Source organism: Papaver somniferum, chromosome 2 (genome assembly GCF_003573695.1).
Source record: "Papaver somniferum cultivar HN1 chromosome 2, ASM357369v1, whole genome shotgun sequence".
Lineage (NCBI taxonomy): Eukaryota > Viridiplantae > Streptophyta > Magnoliopsida > Ranunculales > Papaveraceae > Papaver > Papaver somniferum.
The window spans coordinates 59,081,463-59,099,742 of NC_039359.1; the positions used below are offsets into that span (position 1 = coordinate 59,081,463).

General features: G+C 36.0%; 2 protein-coding genes and 1 pseudogene across 4 annotated transcripts; 2 read left to right on the forward strand and 1 right to left on the reverse strand.

The window, feature by feature from the left end:
- Positions 1–2,605: 2,605 nt before the first annotated feature.
- On the forward strand, positions 2,606–13,818 carry LOC113351143 (annotated as a pseudogene).
- On the forward strand, positions 13,818–15,904 carry LOC113351144. The gene is made up of 6 exons (XM_026595191.1): positions 13,818–14,012; positions 14,298–14,465; positions 15,006–15,054; positions 15,216–15,278; positions 15,378–15,442; positions 15,586–15,904. Exons 1-6 carry the CDS (start codon positions 13,818–13,820, stop codon positions 15,739–15,741), a joined length of 696 nt encoding a protein of 231 aa, XP_026450976.1. The 3' UTR covers positions 15,742–15,904.
- A 132-nt stretch (positions 15,905–16,036) lies between these two features.
- On the reverse strand, positions 16,037–17,842 carry LOC113347768 (calmodulin-like). Of its 3 annotated transcripts, none has more exons than XM_026591443.1 (4): positions 17,716–17,842; positions 17,446–17,603; positions 17,299–17,310; positions 16,037–16,276 (listed from the first exon to the last, which is right to left on the reverse strand). In XM_026591443.1, exons 1-4 carry the CDS (start codon positions 17,789–17,791, stop codon positions 16,247–16,249), a joined length of 276 nt encoding a protein of 91 aa, XP_026447228.1. In that variant the 5' UTR covers positions 17,792–17,842; the 3' UTR covers positions 16,037–16,246. The 3 variants fall into 3 exon arrangements, with proteins under 3 accessions (XP_026447228.1, XP_026447227.1, XP_026447226.1); XM_026591442.1 differs by having other exon boundaries at positions 16,264–16,366; positions 17,226–17,310; XM_026591441.1 differs by lacking the exon at positions 16,037–16,276 and adding an exon at positions 16,876–17,070 and having other exon boundaries at positions 17,226–17,310.
- Between the last annotated feature and the right edge of the window lie 438 nt (positions 17,843–18,280).

The window sequence follows — 18,280 nt, forward strand, 5'->3', positions numbered from 1 at the left end:
TTTTTTTGAAAATGTGTACGAGTACTTTTGTCATATGGACATTAATGTCGTTGTTGCAGTGTTGGTTCGATGAAATGGGAGTGGATTGATCAAGATGTTGAAATAGATTCTCTTACTTGGTACAATGAGAATGTGGGTTTGGAGATTTTTTGTACATATGTCTTGCAAGAAGATCGTGTTGTATATGTACCTGGTAAAATCCTAACCTCTCATTAACTTATATTTTTTCTTGGCGCCCTAGGCGCTAGGCTAGGCGAGTGTAACCTGGTGCGTAGTGAAGCAGAGTGTAGTTGTCTTTCGTGCCATCTTCACTCTAGGCTTTTGGTATACGATACTAATCTTTTGTACATTTTTTTTTTTTTGAAGGTCATGAGATTCCCTCAGCTATTCGGTAAAGGGTAACTGTTCCTCCCTTCATGTATTTCGATGAATTTTTGAGTTTGCTAACTCAAGAAACTCAGTGCAGTACCATTGTCAAGAATGAGGTCTCACATTCATCTCAAAGCCAAAAGCATATATTTAGAGAAAGGAATAGAAGAATTAACAAAAGAATAGATCATTGGAAGAGAAAGTTATAGACTAAATTCTCGCAAAATGTAAAGGTAAGTTTCTTTTTGGAAGTTTTTTACGGCTTGACAGATCTTCACTACACATTATAAAGATATTTCATGGTTTATTTATTCGGTTTCTAATTTTGCAATAAGGAAAACTACATTTAATGGAGAATTGGCTGGTATTACGCGGTTAACTATGTGTACGAGGCTTTGCCAATGTGTAGTCTTACTACTAGTTTCGTTTTGGATGCTTTATAGCTGATTCTTCCATGCTTCATTACAAGATTGTGGTACCATTACATTTAGGCCTTGCCCAATGTTGTCAAAAACAAGACTAAAATACTACTTAGGTTCTTTGATCTTATAAATGCAAACAATTCTTGCTTGCTCAACGAACTATCAGACGCCAAGGGAAGAGGTGGATTTTGAATTTATCCCTCGGTCTTTTTTCATTTTTTTTTTTTTTTTTGCTCGATCAGTTAGTGGTCTGCTTGAGACGGAAATTCCAAGCAAATTATGATATTGCTCAATTATATTGTGTACTGGTTGGGTATTCACGGGCAGGGTTAATTTTAAATGAGTTTGCCAAGATAATTTCCCAAGGAAGTTTCTCCTTCCACTTTTCTTACAATACCACATGTGTTGGAAAGATTTATATTGAAGTGTTTGAGCAGCTAAAGGTTGCTTTCGGGATTACAGCCGAGTGTTATAGTCTTTGTCAATTTATGGGGAAAAAGGGGGTGGAGAAGCTACACCATGCAGTTGTATCTAAGGTCAAGACTGATGTGGGAAGGGGTGTTTTTATGTGTGCATACCAATTACTCGTATCAGAGGACAATACCTTCAACAATGTGAACAGTTGTTGAAAACGGAAATGCATGTTTAATGCGTTTTGCATATACTACTTCGGCTTACATTTAGCACATACATGGATTTTTCTTGATTAATAAACATAGAACGGACATCATATATTGCATCTTTGGTTTGGCAACGAAGTTATCAAGATTTCGGATTTCAATCTCTTCATTGTAAAGCTTATTTAAGATCCACAGAGAAAATTGGACTATTTTAATGTTCAAACAAAAAGCAAATTACTTAAAATGAACATACTTAAAAGTACTAGCTTAGCTGGTAGTATTGTACACCACCTAAGCAGAAAACGTGATGGTCTCATTTTCGCCTTTGGTGGACTTTAACAGCCACGACTTAGGTGGTTGCGTGCTACTAATTATAACATTTACAATTTCAGTCTGTGCAATTTGCCTCAAGCAAGAGGAGCAAAGTTGAAAGCCCTATCTAGGGTAACCAATGGTTTCAACGAGATGCATTTGTCAATTTTCACTGGTTACAAAGTATAAATCCCGCGTTCTTACTTTTGAAAATCCAAATCAATGAGAATGATAGAAATTTGTGTCCCACAATGCTATCACCGTGTTGGCCGTTAATCCTAACATTTTAGTGTTAGACTCCGCCCAAAAGAAAGCTTGAATCATGATATCTTTAATCAAACTTGCCAAATTTTTCTTTTTGTTGTTGAAGATCCTCGCATTTCTTTCATTCCAAATGCACCACCATATAACAACCGGTAAATTGTTTCAAATGCGATTAAGACCTTTTTTCAATGAATACACCACCTAAGCAGAAAACGTCCCCTTTCGATTTCCTTTTTTTTCGGTTGTATTTATTGGGTTAAGGTACCCCTTAAGTACCTTTTTTTCAATGAATTTTCCTATTGACCGATGAAAAAAAAAATAAAAAAATCACTGGTTACGTACAAGTGGAGGAAGTAAGGGTGCAGAGTTTGACAACAAGCGAAGTTGAATTGCATTAAGCTAAGGGTTTCAACGTGGTGCACTTGTTAGTGGTCACTGGTTACATGCAAGTGGAGGTAGGGATGCAGATAGTGACAACAAGCAAAGTTGAACGCATGCCTTAATTAATTTTGCATTTTTAATAAGCTTACACAGAATAGTCATCAAAATTTTGCCCTATAAATAACCAAATCTTTCTGCTTTCTCTTGCAAACAAAAACCACAAGAGATATACAAAACATGATAACTTACTCAAGCTCTCACCATTTCATTATATTTTATGTTCTTGTTTTCTCAATCTCATTAGGAAGCTCTAGTTCAGTTCATAGTAACTTTTTTCAATGTCTTTCACAACAATCTGAAACTTCTATACCAGTTTATACGCCGAACAACGGGAATTACACAACTATCTTAGAATCTACTATACAAAACCTTAGATTTTTATCACCCACCACCCCAAAACCTTATCTTATAGTTACACCTTTGCTTGAATCTCATGTTCAAGCGTCTGTAATTTGTTCGAGAAAGAACAGGATGCAAATTAAGATTCGTAGTGACGGACACGATTATGATGGTCTATCTTATTTATCTGACGTTCCAGTCGCGATTGTTGATTTAAACAATCTTCGATCAATTACTGTCGATGTAGAAAATGAAACTGCATGGGTTCAATCCGGTGCAACTTTAGGAGAAGTTTATTATAACATTGCAGTTAAAAGTCGAACCCTTGGGTTTCTTGCAGGCATTTGCCCGACTGTTGGTGTTGGTGGCCACTTTAGTGGAGGTGGTTATGGTACCCTGTTAAGATCATATGGCCTTGCAGCTGATCAAGTCATTGATGCACGAATAGTCAACGTTAATGGTAAAATTCTCGACAGAATATCAATGGGAGAGACTTGTTTTGGGCCATTAGAGGAGGTGGTGGAGGAAGTTTTGGAGTCATTCTTTCTTGGAAGATTAACTTGGTTGCGGTTCCAACTAATGTCACTGTTTTTACGATCGCCAAAACCGTACAACAAGGTGCAACTGAACTTGTGCATAAGTGGCAAGATCTTGCCTACAATCTTCCTAAGGAACTCTTTATGAGGGTCATATCAGTTGTCGTTGTCAGAATGGTGATAAAACTGTGCAAGCTATATTCAACTCGATGTTTCTTGGAAGTGCAGAAAACCTCGTAAGTCTTATGAATCAAAGATTTCCTGAGTTGGGTTTGGAGAGTAGTGATAAGAATAGGAAATACATGAAGTTCTAAGAATTAGGAGCTAGCTAAGTTCTAAGAAAAGGAAAGACATGTAATAAGGTAATAGGACTAGGAAAAGGAATTCATAGTTCTATATATATATATATGATCACCAAAGTTGTGGTTGATCATATGAGCAAGACTAGATCTTTGTGTTTAGTTTTGAGAGATTTTCTAAACATCAATAAAGAGAGTTGTCTTTATATAAGCTAAGTTTCATCTTGCAGTTGCTATTAATTGGTATCAGAGCTTGTTTCTGAGCCATGGAAAACGAAACCACCATTGTGGGTGCAAAACAGTTCACGCCACCATCAATAAAAGTTCCAATCCTCAACGCCACAAACTACACAGTATGGGCCATGAGAATGAAGGTACTGATGAAAATCTACAAAGTTTGGGAAACAATTGATCTTGGTGCATTGGACCCAGACAAAAACAATGTTGCCATTGGATTACTCTTTCAAGCAATACCAGAATGTCTTGTTCTACAAGTTGGTGAATAGGAAACTTCAAAGAAAATTTGGGATGCAATAAAGGCACGTAATCTCGGAGCTGATCGAGATAAAGAAGCCCGTTTGCAAACCTTAATGTCTGAATTTGAAAGAGTGAAGATGAAAGAAACAGATACTATTGATAGCTTTGCAGGAAAGCTATCAGAGATAGCCTCAAAAGCTGCGTCCCTTGGACAATCCATTGATGAAGATAAACTGGTAAAGAAGTTTCTCAATAGTTTACCAAGATCCAAGTATATTCATATCATAGCTTGTCTCGAACAAGTCTTAGATTTAAAGAAGACTATCTATGAAGATATAATTGGAAGATTGAAAGCATATGAAGAAAGAATCCGTGATGAAGAAAACAATGGAGAAACTCAAGGAAAACTCTTGTACACAAACTCTTACCAACAAAACTCTGCAAGAAGAGGAAGAGGTCGTGGAAGAGGTGGTAGAGGAAACAGAGGCCGAGGAAGGGGAGGAAGGTTTAACTCACAAGATAGAACAACAAGTCAGAATGATCAAAACCAAGGGAAAGAAAAGAAGGATAGATCAAACATTATTTGTTACAGATGTGATAAACCAGGACACTTCTCCTCTGTATACCCTGAAAGAATACAAAATATGGAAGAAGCAAACAAGAATGAAACAAGGGAAGCAGATACACTCTTTTCATGCACGAAGTTGTATTCTTAAACGAAGGGAAACTAATACCAAAGAACTACGAATCAAAGGATGGAGAAGAAGGAATCTGGTATTTAGATAATGGAGCCAGCAATCACATGACTGGTAAGAGACACTACTTTTCTGAACTCAATGAGAAAATCAAAGGACAAGTGAAGTTTGGGGATGGATCTTCTGTAGAAATTGAAGGGAAAGGATCAATTCTATTTCAGAGCAAGACCGGAGAACAGAAGCTTGTCACAAACATCTACTTCATCCCAAACTTACAAAGCAACATTCTAAGTTTAGGACAAGCTACAGAAGTTGGATGTGATGTTAGAATGCGACAAGATTATCTAACAGTTCATGACCCAAGTGGAAGACTTTTAGTTAGAGTCTCACGCTCACAGAATAGACTCTACAAGATAAGTCTCATGATTGGAAGGCCATTGTGTCTGAATATGAGACTGGAAGATCAGACATGGAAGTGGCACGCAAGGTTAGGACACATAAGTTTCAGAACCTTAAAAACTATGTCTCAGAACAAGATGGTTCGAGGGCTACCACAACAAAACGGAGTGGTGGAGAGGAGAAACAGACTCTAATGGAGATGACAAGAAGTTCTTTAAAGGCTATGCAGGTACCTAATTATCTATGGGGAGAAGCTTACGACACTCCACATACCTAATAAACAGGATACCTACGAAAGCTCTGAAAGACATGACTCCATATGAAAGTTTGAAAGAGAAAACCAAACATAGATCATTTAAGAGTGTTTGGTTGCAAAGCATACGCAAAAGTTGATTCTGCAACTCTTAAGAAACTGGATGATCGATCTCAGACTCTTGTGCATCTAGGAATTGAGCCTGGATCCAAAGCTTACAGATTATTCAATCCAACAACGAAAAGAGTAATAGTGAGTCGAGATGTGGTATTCGATGAAAAAGCAAACTGGAACTGGAAAGAAACTAATGATGGACCAAGTAGGGATCCAGGAATGTTTCACATGAGATGGGGTCAAGTAATTGATGAAGGCAAGGACCCATAATCATCAATACCAATGGAAACAATGATGTTAATCAAGAAGAAAAGAGAATAATGAAAACACTGAGAATAACGAAGAAGTAGAAGAAGAAGAAGAAGAAGAGATCGATGAAATAACTCAACCCATTCCACTGCGAAAATCAACAAGACAGATACAAAAGCCACAGTATCTGGAGGATTATGTTCTTCAATGCAGAAGAATGTGAGATTATGCTACTTTCTGTTAATGATGAACCAAGGAATTTTCAGGAAGCAAAGGTCTCGACTAAATGGACACAAGCATGTAGAGAAGAAATTATTTCAATCAACAGAAACAAGACTTGGTTTCTAGTTGATAAGCCAGGTGGGGTAAAAGTGATTGGTCTTAAGTGGATCTTCAAAATAAAACGGAATGCTGATGGTACTGTCAACAAATACAAGGCAAGACTTGTAGCTAAGGATACGTTCAAGAATCAGGCATAGACTTTGATGAAGTTTTCGCACCAGTTGCTAGACTAGAGACAATTCGTCTCTTAATAGCAGAAGCTGCATCAAACTCATGGGAAATACACTTAGACGTTAAGAAGCATTCTTACATGGTGAATTGAGAGATGTGTATGTTGAACAACCAGAAGGTTTTGAAGTAAAAGGACAAGAGCATAAGTTTATAATTTCAAAAGCTCTATATGGTCTAAGACAAGCTCCTCGAGCCTGGAATACAAAGTTAGATCAAATCTTAAAGAAAGATTTGTTAAGTGCTCTAAAGAAACATCAGTATACAGAAGAGAAGAAAAGGGAACTTCTTGTGATTGCAGTCTATGTAGATGATCTATTTTTGACTGGCAACTCCCTTAAGGTGATCAATGAGTTCAAGAGAGAAATGTCATCAAAGTTTGAGATGTCAGACCTCGGAAAACTCACTTATTACCTTGGCATAGAAGTCCATCAAGGAGTAGATGGGATTCAGATTAAACAAGAAGCTTATGCAAGGAGAATTCTGAAAGAAGCAGGACTTGAAACTTGTAATCCAACTAAGATACCAATGGAGTTTGGACTTAAAGTTTCAAAGGCACAAGAAGAAGCAGAGATTGATTCAACGAGTTATAGAAGAAATGTTGGATGCCTAAGATACTTATTACACACAAGACCAGATTTGGCTTTCTCTGTGGGAGTAGCAAGCCGTTATATGCAGAGTCCACGCAAGTCTCATGGTGATGTAATAAAGCAGATATTGAGATATCCAAGAGGAACAATCAGCTATAGATTGAAGTATGGTCGAGGAGGATCAAAAGGAATTGTTGGGTATAGTGACAGCAGTCATAATATTGACCAAGATGATGGAAAAAGTACAACTGGTCATATATTTTATCTAGGAGAAGCACCTATTACATGGTATTCACAGAAGCAAGACATTGTAGCCCTCTCATCCTGTGAAGATGAGTTTATGGCTGCAACAGAAGCAGCTAAACAATCAATATGGCTTCAAGAACTGTTGGGTGAAATCAAAGGAAGAGAACCTGAAAAAGTTCTCATCAAGATTGATAATAAGTCTGCAATTGCACTCACTAAAAATCCAGTGTTTCATGGGAAGACGAAACACATTCACAAAAGGTATCATTTCATACGAGAATATATCGAGAAGGAGATCATCAACGTTGAACACATACCAGGAACTGAGCAGAAAGCAGATATATTGACAAAGGCATTAGCTCAGATCAAGTTTGAAGAAATGAGACAACTGATTGGAGTACAAGATATGTCACGGGTAAGGTTGAAGCTTAACGGGGAGAATGTTGGTTAATCTTCAATATAGAAATCAGTAACAAGTTGGTTAGGATAAGAATAGGAAATACATGAAGTTCTAAGAATTAGGAGCTAGCTAAGTTCTAAGAAAAGGAAAGACATGTAACAAGGTAATAGGACTAGGAAAAGGAATTCATAGTTCTATATATATATGATCAGCAAAGTTTTGGTTGATCATATAAGCAAGATTAGAGTTTTGTGTTTAGTTTTGAGAGATTTTCTAAACATCAATAAAGAGAGTTGTCTTTATATAAGCTAAGCTCCTGAGTTGGGTTTGGAGAGTAGTGATTGTACCGAAATGAGTTGGATTCAATCTACTCTATATTTTAACGGGTTTCCCGTTGATAGTCCTCTTGAAGTTCTACTTGATAGAACTCAATCCAAGAGGTTCTATAAGGCGAAATCTGATTTCGTGAAAACACCCATTCCAGAAGTGGGATTAGAAGGAATTTGGAAAAGATTGCTGGAAGAAGATGAACCTGTTTTGATTTCCACTCCCTACGGTGGTAGAATGAGTGAGATTTCTGAATCATCAACTCGTTTCCCACATAGAGAAGGAAATCTATATAATATCCAGTATCTAGCATATTGGGATGGTTTAGAAGAAACTGAAAAACAACTAAACTGGACTAGAAAACTCTATGGGTATATGGCACCTTTTGTATCTAAAAATCCAAGAGCAGCATATTTGAACTATAGAGATGTTGATATAGGTCAAAGTAAAAATGGTACGGCAACTTACTTGGAAGGCGATGTTTGGGGTGGTAATTATTTCAAGAATAATTATGACAGATTAGTTCATGTCAAGACCAAAGTTGATCCTGAAAATTTCTTCAGAAATGAACAAAGTATTCCAAGTGTTGCAAATGTTTGAGGGGATGACGAAGAACTAGCTACGGCACTGGAATATTGGCTTAAGATGATAAATTGTTATATACTACTCCTCCTATATGTTACTTGAATAATAAAAGAAGGCTATAATAACAATAATAAAACCTTGCTAAAATTATTTCATTTATTTTTTATCTGGTGATTGATTGTATTAGATGCATGCTGGGACGGCAATACTTCCATATCTTTAACTATAATTAATATAAGAAAATTATCCAGCGTTGCATGGTTTGGTTGGTGCAAAAGTTACATCTAAGCTAATAACGCGACGAACCGGAATGTATTTGCATCCAATGAATCAGGTGCTACTTGACAAGCTCCGACTTGATACGCCAATTCTTTCAAACTTCGACGACCTATTTACCAAGCAAATATGCATCAAGATACCGACTTCACTGGATAGCACCCGTTTTCTAGTTGGCAGCTAACTAATTCCGTACAATTACGCATGTTTAGAAGTTAGGCAACCACAGTTGATAACTATTTTTGGCACTTCCAAATGCATAATTTGACTTCTCAAGCCCAATTGGTTGAGTTTAAAAAAAAATAGTCCAAGTCCAACATGAGAAATATAGCCACACGTATGAGTATGCATCTTCACTCTCCTTTTTCGCATTTCTCTGAATCCCAATTTGTGAAAACCCTAACTTCAAAAACCACTGCCCTTCCTTCGATCTCTCTTAGAGGTATTCTTCTTCTTCCTCTGATTTACTCCCTTACCACTTTCTTCTCACTCATTTAATTTCTAATTTTTTCCTAAATTTTTTTGGATTTCTTAATTGATTTTGATTTTTTTTTCTTCTCCAGTATCTGAATCTTTTTGATTTGTGGTGCAACCATGCTTGTATTTTCCTTTAAAGTGATTAATTTTTTGTTTTTTTATCAGTCATTTTTTGATCGATTCATGTAATTTGTAGTTTTGACTTGTTCTAAATTCGCTTTACATTGAACATTTAGGGCTATATCACAGTAGAAATGTGGGCATTAAACTGCAAATCTGTAGACAAAAAAGTATCGATTTTGAGAAGAGGAGGCTTGTATTAGATTGCAACCTAAGGTTTATGTATGGCCTCTAATTATTCAACGTTACGCAGAGCTGGCAATTGAATTCACGTTATAAATTAGTTAAGACTGTAAATGTTCATGTAGAAGAAGTATAGCTCCCAGAGAAAATCAAACAAAACTTTGAACAACTTCTGTTTAGTTGAGAAGGGCACCAGCTATAATGTCTTTTCAGGTTCTTGAGAGAAATTATCTCGGAAATATTGGCTTACGTCACCCTTTAGAACATCAAATGTTTATAACTTGTCTACTGCAAACACAAAATTTGCTCAAACTTCGCTTTAGAGAGGACTGAGGCTTTAAGTTTCAATAGGGTTGTTTATAACTTCAGAAAATTGCTTAACTTGATTATTACTTCTTCTAAACCTAGTACACATGCTGCTCTCTTGAGAACCTCTTCAGAAATTCCTCGATGAAAAATATGATTCATATATCACTTTCCAGCATTTATAAAAATAAAAAAACCATGTGGATGTGGCCATGGTTGATTTTTAAACACACTAGATGAGAGTTATATTTCTCAAATTTGTTGTTGGGTGCTCTTAATTTGGTCTGTAATAATGCTGTATCTACCTAGAGAGACTTTTTTGCACTAGAGCAAGCAAATAAACTGGCCACTTCTTTATACGAGCACATTAAAAAAAGTTAAAAACATATTCAGATAGGGTTGAATTTAAACTTTTTGGCAAGTAGTGCAGAACGCAACCTTAGCTCAAAAGGGCATGTCCAGGGTACAATGTCTTCAACGTCTGTACACCTGCTGTTGTCTCGGCGCTCACTGTTTGGAATTAGAGATGATATCTTAGTTCTTCGTAGTGAGAGCTACAGTTTGCATTATACTTATTGATGTTTATTTTTATTTATTTTTTCTTCTCAGTATCTGAATCTTGTTGATTTGTTGTGAAACCATGCTTATATATTGGTTTTAGGTGATTGAGTTGTCGATTTAATCAGTTACTTATTGATTAATTTTATGTAATTTGTTCATTTAACCTGTTCTCAAATCGATTTCATATGGAACATATAGGGCTATATAACGGTGGGAATGTGTGCATTAAACTGCAAAATCTGTAGACTAAAAGTATTGATTTTGAGAAGATATTGCAACCTAACGTTTGTGTGTGGAGTCCTCTAATTATTCAAGGTTATGCAGAACTGGCAATTGCCTTGACTGCGTGTTCAAGTAGAAGATGTATAGCTCCCAGAGAAAATCAAACGAAACTTTGAACAACTTCCATGTTCTGTTCTTTTGACAAGGGCACCAGTGATAGTTCCTTTTCAGGTTGCTGAGATATCTTGGAAAAATTTGGTTTAGATCACCCTTTAGAACATCGAATGCTGACAACTTATCTATTGACTACTGCAAACGAAAAATTTGCTCAAACTTCGTTAGAGAGGACTGAGGATTTAAGTTTTCAATAGGGTTGTTTAACTTTAGCCTAGTACCTTGTATTACTGATCTCTAGGCATTATTTTTTTCATTGGACAATCGCGCAACTTGATTATTACTTCTGACGGATTCTAGTACACATGCTGCTCTCTAGAGAAGCTCTTCAGGAATACCTTGATTAAAGATATGATTCATGCATCACTTGTCAGCATTTGTGATTTCAGTAGAAACTGGGTACCCTGTAGCCATGGTTAATTTCATTAGATAAGGTTTATATTTCTTAAATTTGTTGTTGGGTGCTCTTAATTTGGCTCTAAACCTAGAGAGACTCTTTTGCACTGGAGCAAACAAACAAACTGGCCACTCCTTTATGCGAGCATAAAAAAGATAAAAACATTTTCATATTGGATTGAATTTAGACGTATAGGCAAGTAATGCACAATGCAAACCGTAGCTCAAAAGGGCATGTGCAGGATACAATGTCTTCAACGTCTGTACAGCTGCTGTTGTCTCAGCACTCATTGTGTAAAACTTGATTTTCTCCAACGTCAATAAGAAACTTTCACTAATTGTGAGCACACGAGAACCTTTCATTGTGCATGGGTGTAATGTAGTGGTGTTTATCTGTTTAAATTAATCCAGGTGTTTGTATTTTTGTTGTGTAAGATTAGGGTTTGTGGAAAGATAGCTGCTTTTTAATGTTTAAAGATTAACCCATTAGATCTTGTTATTACTGTTATGATTGAAGAGATATGTAGACTTTGAGCTTTCTTTAATCCTTGTATGAAATCACTTATTGATGACATTTAGCTAAGGGGATGTGAAGTCACTTATTGGGTTGTGTAGGGACTTCTTTTGTACATTGAAGTTAAAGTAAATCATGAAAGGCGGTTTCTTTTTTGTATCCCAATGATACTGCAAATTTATAATGGGGGTGTAAGGCCATCCACAATGTGTGTATGGTAAAAGCTAAATTTAGCTCTGGTTTTGACTTTAACAATGGGTTGCTCGTAATGGGAATGTTAACAAGAAAAGCTAAACTCATGGGTAAAAGGCTGGACTCCATTTGAGAGTGAGCTTGATGTCAGGTTCTATCTCAAACTGGGCCTGGTCCTTGATTTAAATTATGAGACTCCTTTTGAGATTGAGTCTGAGACCGGCCTCAGTCTGAGAATGAGCCTCATGTTAGGCTATTTCTCTGATATGGTCAGACAGAAACAAATAGCATTTGAAGAGGCTATGTCTCAGAACCAGCAGGTGTCATTTACAGCAACAGCTATTTTCATATTCTACATTTAGCATATGGAAATACCATATATGGTAAATTGAAGCTTTAGCTAGCTCCATTGTGAGTAAGTGAATTTGTAGCAAAAAAGCTATAACTCTCCACCATTGTGGATAGTCTGATGTGGTTATTTCAAACTCTAAATCTAAGGATTATCGTATATGTTATGGGGTTGGGGGGGATTGTTCAAAATAACCGATGATATCTTAGATCTTCGAAGTGAGAGCTAGTTTCTGCCCTTATAATATATTGTTTTTATAGTTTACATTCTCATCATCTCTGTTTATACTTTTCTTAAAGTAGTAGTGTTTTGACAAATTTGCGTGTGCTGATACCTTTATCTCTTTGATTTTGATACCTTTAGGTTGCTACACCAAGTAGACAGTTTTTAGGAACAATGCAATATGGATTTTATTTTCTTGTTTGAACCTATGGTGCTGGCTGTGTAGTTTGGATATTATCCAAGAAGTGCAATGTCTGATGAGTTTTAGTTTTCAGTCAAACCATCATCTCTTCTTTGTTGTTCTGGTAGAGTAAGAAAACAATAAAGCATTCCAGTTGGAAGATTTGAATCTTTTTATCCTGATTTGGTTTTTTCTTGGTACCTCTGTTTGCTTACGCATTTTATTTTAACTTTTGTTATCTTCTTGACTTGCGAGTTTATTTATAATTTTCTCCCTCTGAAACAGGGCAAATCAAGTTCCTGGCGAAGGAAAAGAAGATTAACCTTTGAAATGAATTCAGTAGCAAAGAATGTATGTAATATCTTCAGGAATTGTAGTTTCGGTGGAAACAATTCAAGTTCATTGTTGAGTTCACTACAACAGTGGAGGGGAATCAAAGTCAGAGTAAGAGGTGGAAATGTAGAACAAGCTCTGCAGATTATGCAAAGAAAAATGACATCGACGGGAATGGAGAGATTGGTAAAGCGTCAAGGTCAACAAACTACTCATCTTAAGAATTCAGAGAAGAAAGTATTAGCTAGAAAGAATCTTGATCGTAGACTCAAATCACAAGATTTAGCTCGCAAGCTTAACTCCATCCTTCTCAAGAAAATCAGGTAATTAAACACTAGATCATCAATTTCATTCTATATGTGTGCAGATCTTACATATCAAAAACCCTAGAAACGAATCTCATTGGTAGTCACTGATTACAATATTTTGCAGGTCAAGTCCTTGAACTGAAGAGTACAATCAGAGGTGCTGATCTGAGGAATTCCTTGCTTCAACCTGTTTAGCCCTGAAGCCTTTCAAACTCAAAATCTTACCTGGGAGGTCCTGAATCAAATTGGGTATACCAAATCTTAGGGTTTTCTCTTCTGTGTAATTTTTTTTGATTCACCATAGGGTTTCATAAAAATGTTAAGCATTTTAAATGGTATATTGGTATTGGTCATTCAGCCCAAATGCAGCAATGTTCAATGCCTCGCAGTAGTTTTCTAGTTAAAGTGACTGTAATAATATGATAAAGTGATCTGCATTGCAGAATTTTGAGTCATTACCATGAAAAACTCTCTTGGGCATTGTCTGCAAGCTTTTCATCTTTCCTGACTCTGTAACTGACACTGTAACAAATATATTCTCAGGCTTTTTATCTCAATGAACCAGACCCATTCCATAATAATACTTGATCACCAACAACATAAACCCTTTCGATACATTGACTGGCCTCCCATCGATCCTCTCCTCTCGCTGTCTGATCAAGCAATCGCCGGCCACCAGAAAACATTGCCACCCATTATCCTCAGGCACAGCTCCCAGGGTAGCCTGGCAAATGTTGCATTATCTCAACCTGTCTGTATGCCCATTCTAAATAGGATTTTTTTCCAAACAAACCTTTCAATCGGTTAACAGATTTGTAACCGCCAGAAATGTAACCAATTATTGTCATCCACGTGTTAAAATATGATTGGCTCAAAGACCATGAGTTTCGGCTATAAAAATTACCTTCCATTAATGGAAACTCTCTTTACACACTGAAGAATTTTTCCTTGCAGATATTCTTCTTCTTCCGCATTTTCAGGGAAAGAGAAAGTGAGTGAATTCATCCGTGATTTTAAGAAATGAGGAAGTGAGAAGATTAACTCAGTGGCGGAGGCAGTTGTTGTTTCATCGGCACCGGCAGGCGCTAAGAATGAAGGTGTAATTACTAGTAACGGAGGAGGGGGAGGATCTCACTATAAGAAGAACCGAATTCAAGTTTCTAATACTAAGAAGCCACTGTTTTTCTATGTTAATCTTGCTAAGGTGAGTATCTCACTCTTATTCTTCTTCGTTTTTTGAGGGTCTTTAATAGATAAATGTTTGGATTTTTCATTCTGTTGTTGATTAAATGAATTTAGATTTGGTGTTTGTGTAATTTGGATGAGAAATGCAGAATTCTTTTTGTTCTTATTCATTTTCATAACAGGATCTTTAGATCCTTTTCTTAAAATGACAGAACACATCTATCTAAACTATCCATTTATGTTTTTTGATTATCGTATTCATCTAGTAAATGTTTTTAGTATAATTTTCTGAGTTTATTGCATCGTAATTTCTAGTGAAACATTGTGTTAGATTAGGTAGTAATTTCTGGTTAAAAATTTGGTGTTGAATGAGTGAAAATTATTACAATATGTTCAGTGAAATCAAAATTGGTTGCTTGTAATAGTACCAAAATTGTTTTTGTGATCTAAATTCTTTGGTTTCATGCATCATGCGTGAAAATTTGTAGTTGCATTATTTGATCTGTAAGTAATAGTGTTGCGTATATGTTTTGACCTGGCTAATGTTTTTGGTATACAGAGGTACATGCGACAACACAGCGAGGTTGAACTTTCTGCTTTGGGTATGGGTACGTCTTTTAATTCCTTGAATCTCTTGAACTTTCTGGTCTGATCAATGGTTTGTGCCTGTCTGACATAGTTTGTTTGATTCTAACGAAAAGAATAGGTACTGTTTCGCATAGTTTTCTGCTTAATTTGCACTGAAACTTTCATTTGTGTTATTCTTCAGCCATTGCTACTGTTGTCACAATTTCTGAAATTCTGAAGAACCATGGTCTCGCTATTGAGAAAAGTAAGAATTCATACACTATTCTTCCTTTTGTTTAGTAACTGCTATGAATCATTTTTTAGAGTTGGTACAAGCATCTAATTCTTTTAGTTAATACAACAGAGTTGGTGACATCCACTGTTGACATGAAGGATGAGAATAAGGGTAGATTGGTGCAGAAAGCTAAGGTGACGCTTTCTAACACTATGTTTCGGAATTGCGAATGACTTGGTGCAGAAGGCTAAGATGTGTTTTATTCTTCTCAATCTTTTGTGAACATCACTGAAATGAACTTTGCATTCATTTTTCTTTCCGTTGGTGCTGTGTGTAGATTGAAATTTTGCTGGGGAAGACTGAGAATTTTGATAATCTGATGGCAAAAGCTGTCAGCCACAACTTAGAGATGCTTTGTTCTTCTATAACTAATATCAAGAGGACATATGAAATATCTAGACCGAGTTGTACTGTTGTGTTGTTGCTGACATGATTTATTAGAAGTTGTTAGAAGTTAAAGGGTAGACAGGAAATCAACTATCTTATTGTGGAGAACAGTCTATGTAGACATTTGCATCTCCTTCCATTTTCTTTCTTCGTTGTTGTCGAATCACCTATGTAGAATTTAACTATAATTTTATTTTTTTATTTTACTATCTTGTTGTGGAGAACAACTCTGGTAGAGTTAATAGAATATGTGATTCACCATTGCAGGAGATTGTACTTTCACTTAAAATGGTTTTTGGTATACCCTCGTTCAACTGGGATGCCTTCAGTAGGCGATGTACGTTGTAAAAAGAGAAAAAACTGGATAATGGCTTGGAACAACATAGTGTTTCCAATCAGTTTTGCTCACGACACGACAATTCCATTTATTTTCGAGAAGTAAAAAAAACTTGCACCATGTTTAAACTTGGCCGACATCATCCTAACGAGTTCCTTGTAGTTGAATTGGCCATCTCTAATCAACATCTGCTTTTACAAATCATCTCATCAGGCTATTTCTCCAGACTCGTAGCAAAGGCAGCCTTATCTCAGCAACAGAAATGAAACAATTTTAAGACCTTAAAAACATCCTTCACTTCCTCCTCATCAGATTCAGATTCAGCTTCAGAATCCTTTAAAGGTTGAATAATAAAAAAAGATTAGGAAGTTTCTATATAAATGCACAAGTAAACAGCAAAAGAAGTTTCTATATGAGCAGAGAAAACAAGTTAAAAGCTTCCTTGAATCCTGAGATCTGATCTTCTGTAAACTGTTCAGCCATTTTTCTTTGCTTGACTTTGTGAAACCAGAGCTGATCGATTTAAAAGTCTAAACAAAGAAATAGAGAGAGGGGAGGAGGTAATAGAGTATTAGTAGACTGACTTGAGTGGCACCGGCAGCCAGTAGGCCGGCCCAGTACTACCAGCACTAGATACCCGGGCTCCTTGTTATTTTCACCAGGCACGCATGAAATTATGAGTAAAATTCTTATTTCTTTGGTTACTACCCGATGTCTTTTCGATAAGGATTTCTCAGAGTTTTTTAAGGTTTTAGGCAAAAAGTAAAAGACGGATGTCCGTATCAGCTACAACTTGGAGATGCGCTTTGTTCTACTGCCTAATGTTTTTTTCTACTTTCATCATTGATGTATGAAGTATCTTTTCTTTCTTTTTTTTTGATCGGCAAACTTAGATAAATTCAAAAGCACACAAGCCGTGTGATGGCGGATACAACTAAAGAAGAGCTAAAAGCCCCAAGAAAAGGCAAAAAACAAATGAGAAAAACTTCTTCGTCAGTCTATTTCTCTCCCAAATTCGTAGTAACACGTACGTCCCAACTGCAAAGATTTGTAGATATATATAAGGAAAAATAGAAAAAGAAAGAAACACCATATGTGACATAACCAGAAGATGCATTCCGTCAGGTTAGGTACATTTAATATTTCCTATAAGAACATGAACAGAATAAGAAACTAAAAGAAGGCAACCTTACCTCAGCAACAGAAATGAAACCTTTTTAAGAACTTATAAACATCATTCGGTTCCTCCTCGTCAGACTGCGCATCCTTAATCGCATCCTTCAGTAAAATCAAATGAAGAGTAAGACCAAGATTCATAAAGTAAGAACAAGAATACGCACGTAAAGAGTAAGAACAAGAATAGATTCATGAAATAAACAGCACTCAAACACTATTATTAGGACATAAACTCACTTTTATCTTTCGTGCCATCAAATCCAAGAACTCAGTGAAATTAATAGCTTCATTTTTGTCAGCATCAACCTCGTTGATCATGTCCTGGATTTCAGCTTCAGTTGGATTCTTTCCCATAGACCTCATTGCAGTGCTCAACTCTTTAGCAATGATATAGCCTACATTATAAAAGCACACCAGTGAGACAATCATGTACTAGTATTTTTAGTACGAAATAGCAGTTATTTAAAAGATATTAATGAAGTTTTTTACTAAGAAATGATATGATACCATCTCCATCTTCATCAAATAAGGTAAAAGCTTCCTTGTATTCTGAGATCTGATCTTCGGTGAACTGTTCAGCCATTTTTGTATTTCTTTCTTTTTTGGCTTAACTTTGTGAAGCTAGAGCTGATCGATTAAAAGTCGAAACAAACAAAAATAGAGAGTGGGAGGAGGAAATAGAGACTATTAGTTGTAGACTGACTAGTAGCAGACAGTGGTACCAGCAGTGGGTCTACATATCTCTATTAACACGTGCAAATATATAAGAAGATCAACACATATTAAGTACATGCAATGAAGAATATGGAAACAATATTAGTACATGCAAAGAATAATATGTGATTGAATACATGCAATGTAGAATATGAAAACAAAGATTAGTACATGCAAAGAATAATATCGATGTAATTAGTTTTAATTTCTTTGATTTATCTATAGGAATAAATTTAATTCTCTTGATGTAATTATAGTATTAGGATCTTCACTCATTCAATGTATTTGTACAAGTATATATACAAAATAATGAAATTAATCTCAACATAGTTGTGTGAGATAGAAATCCCAAAACCCA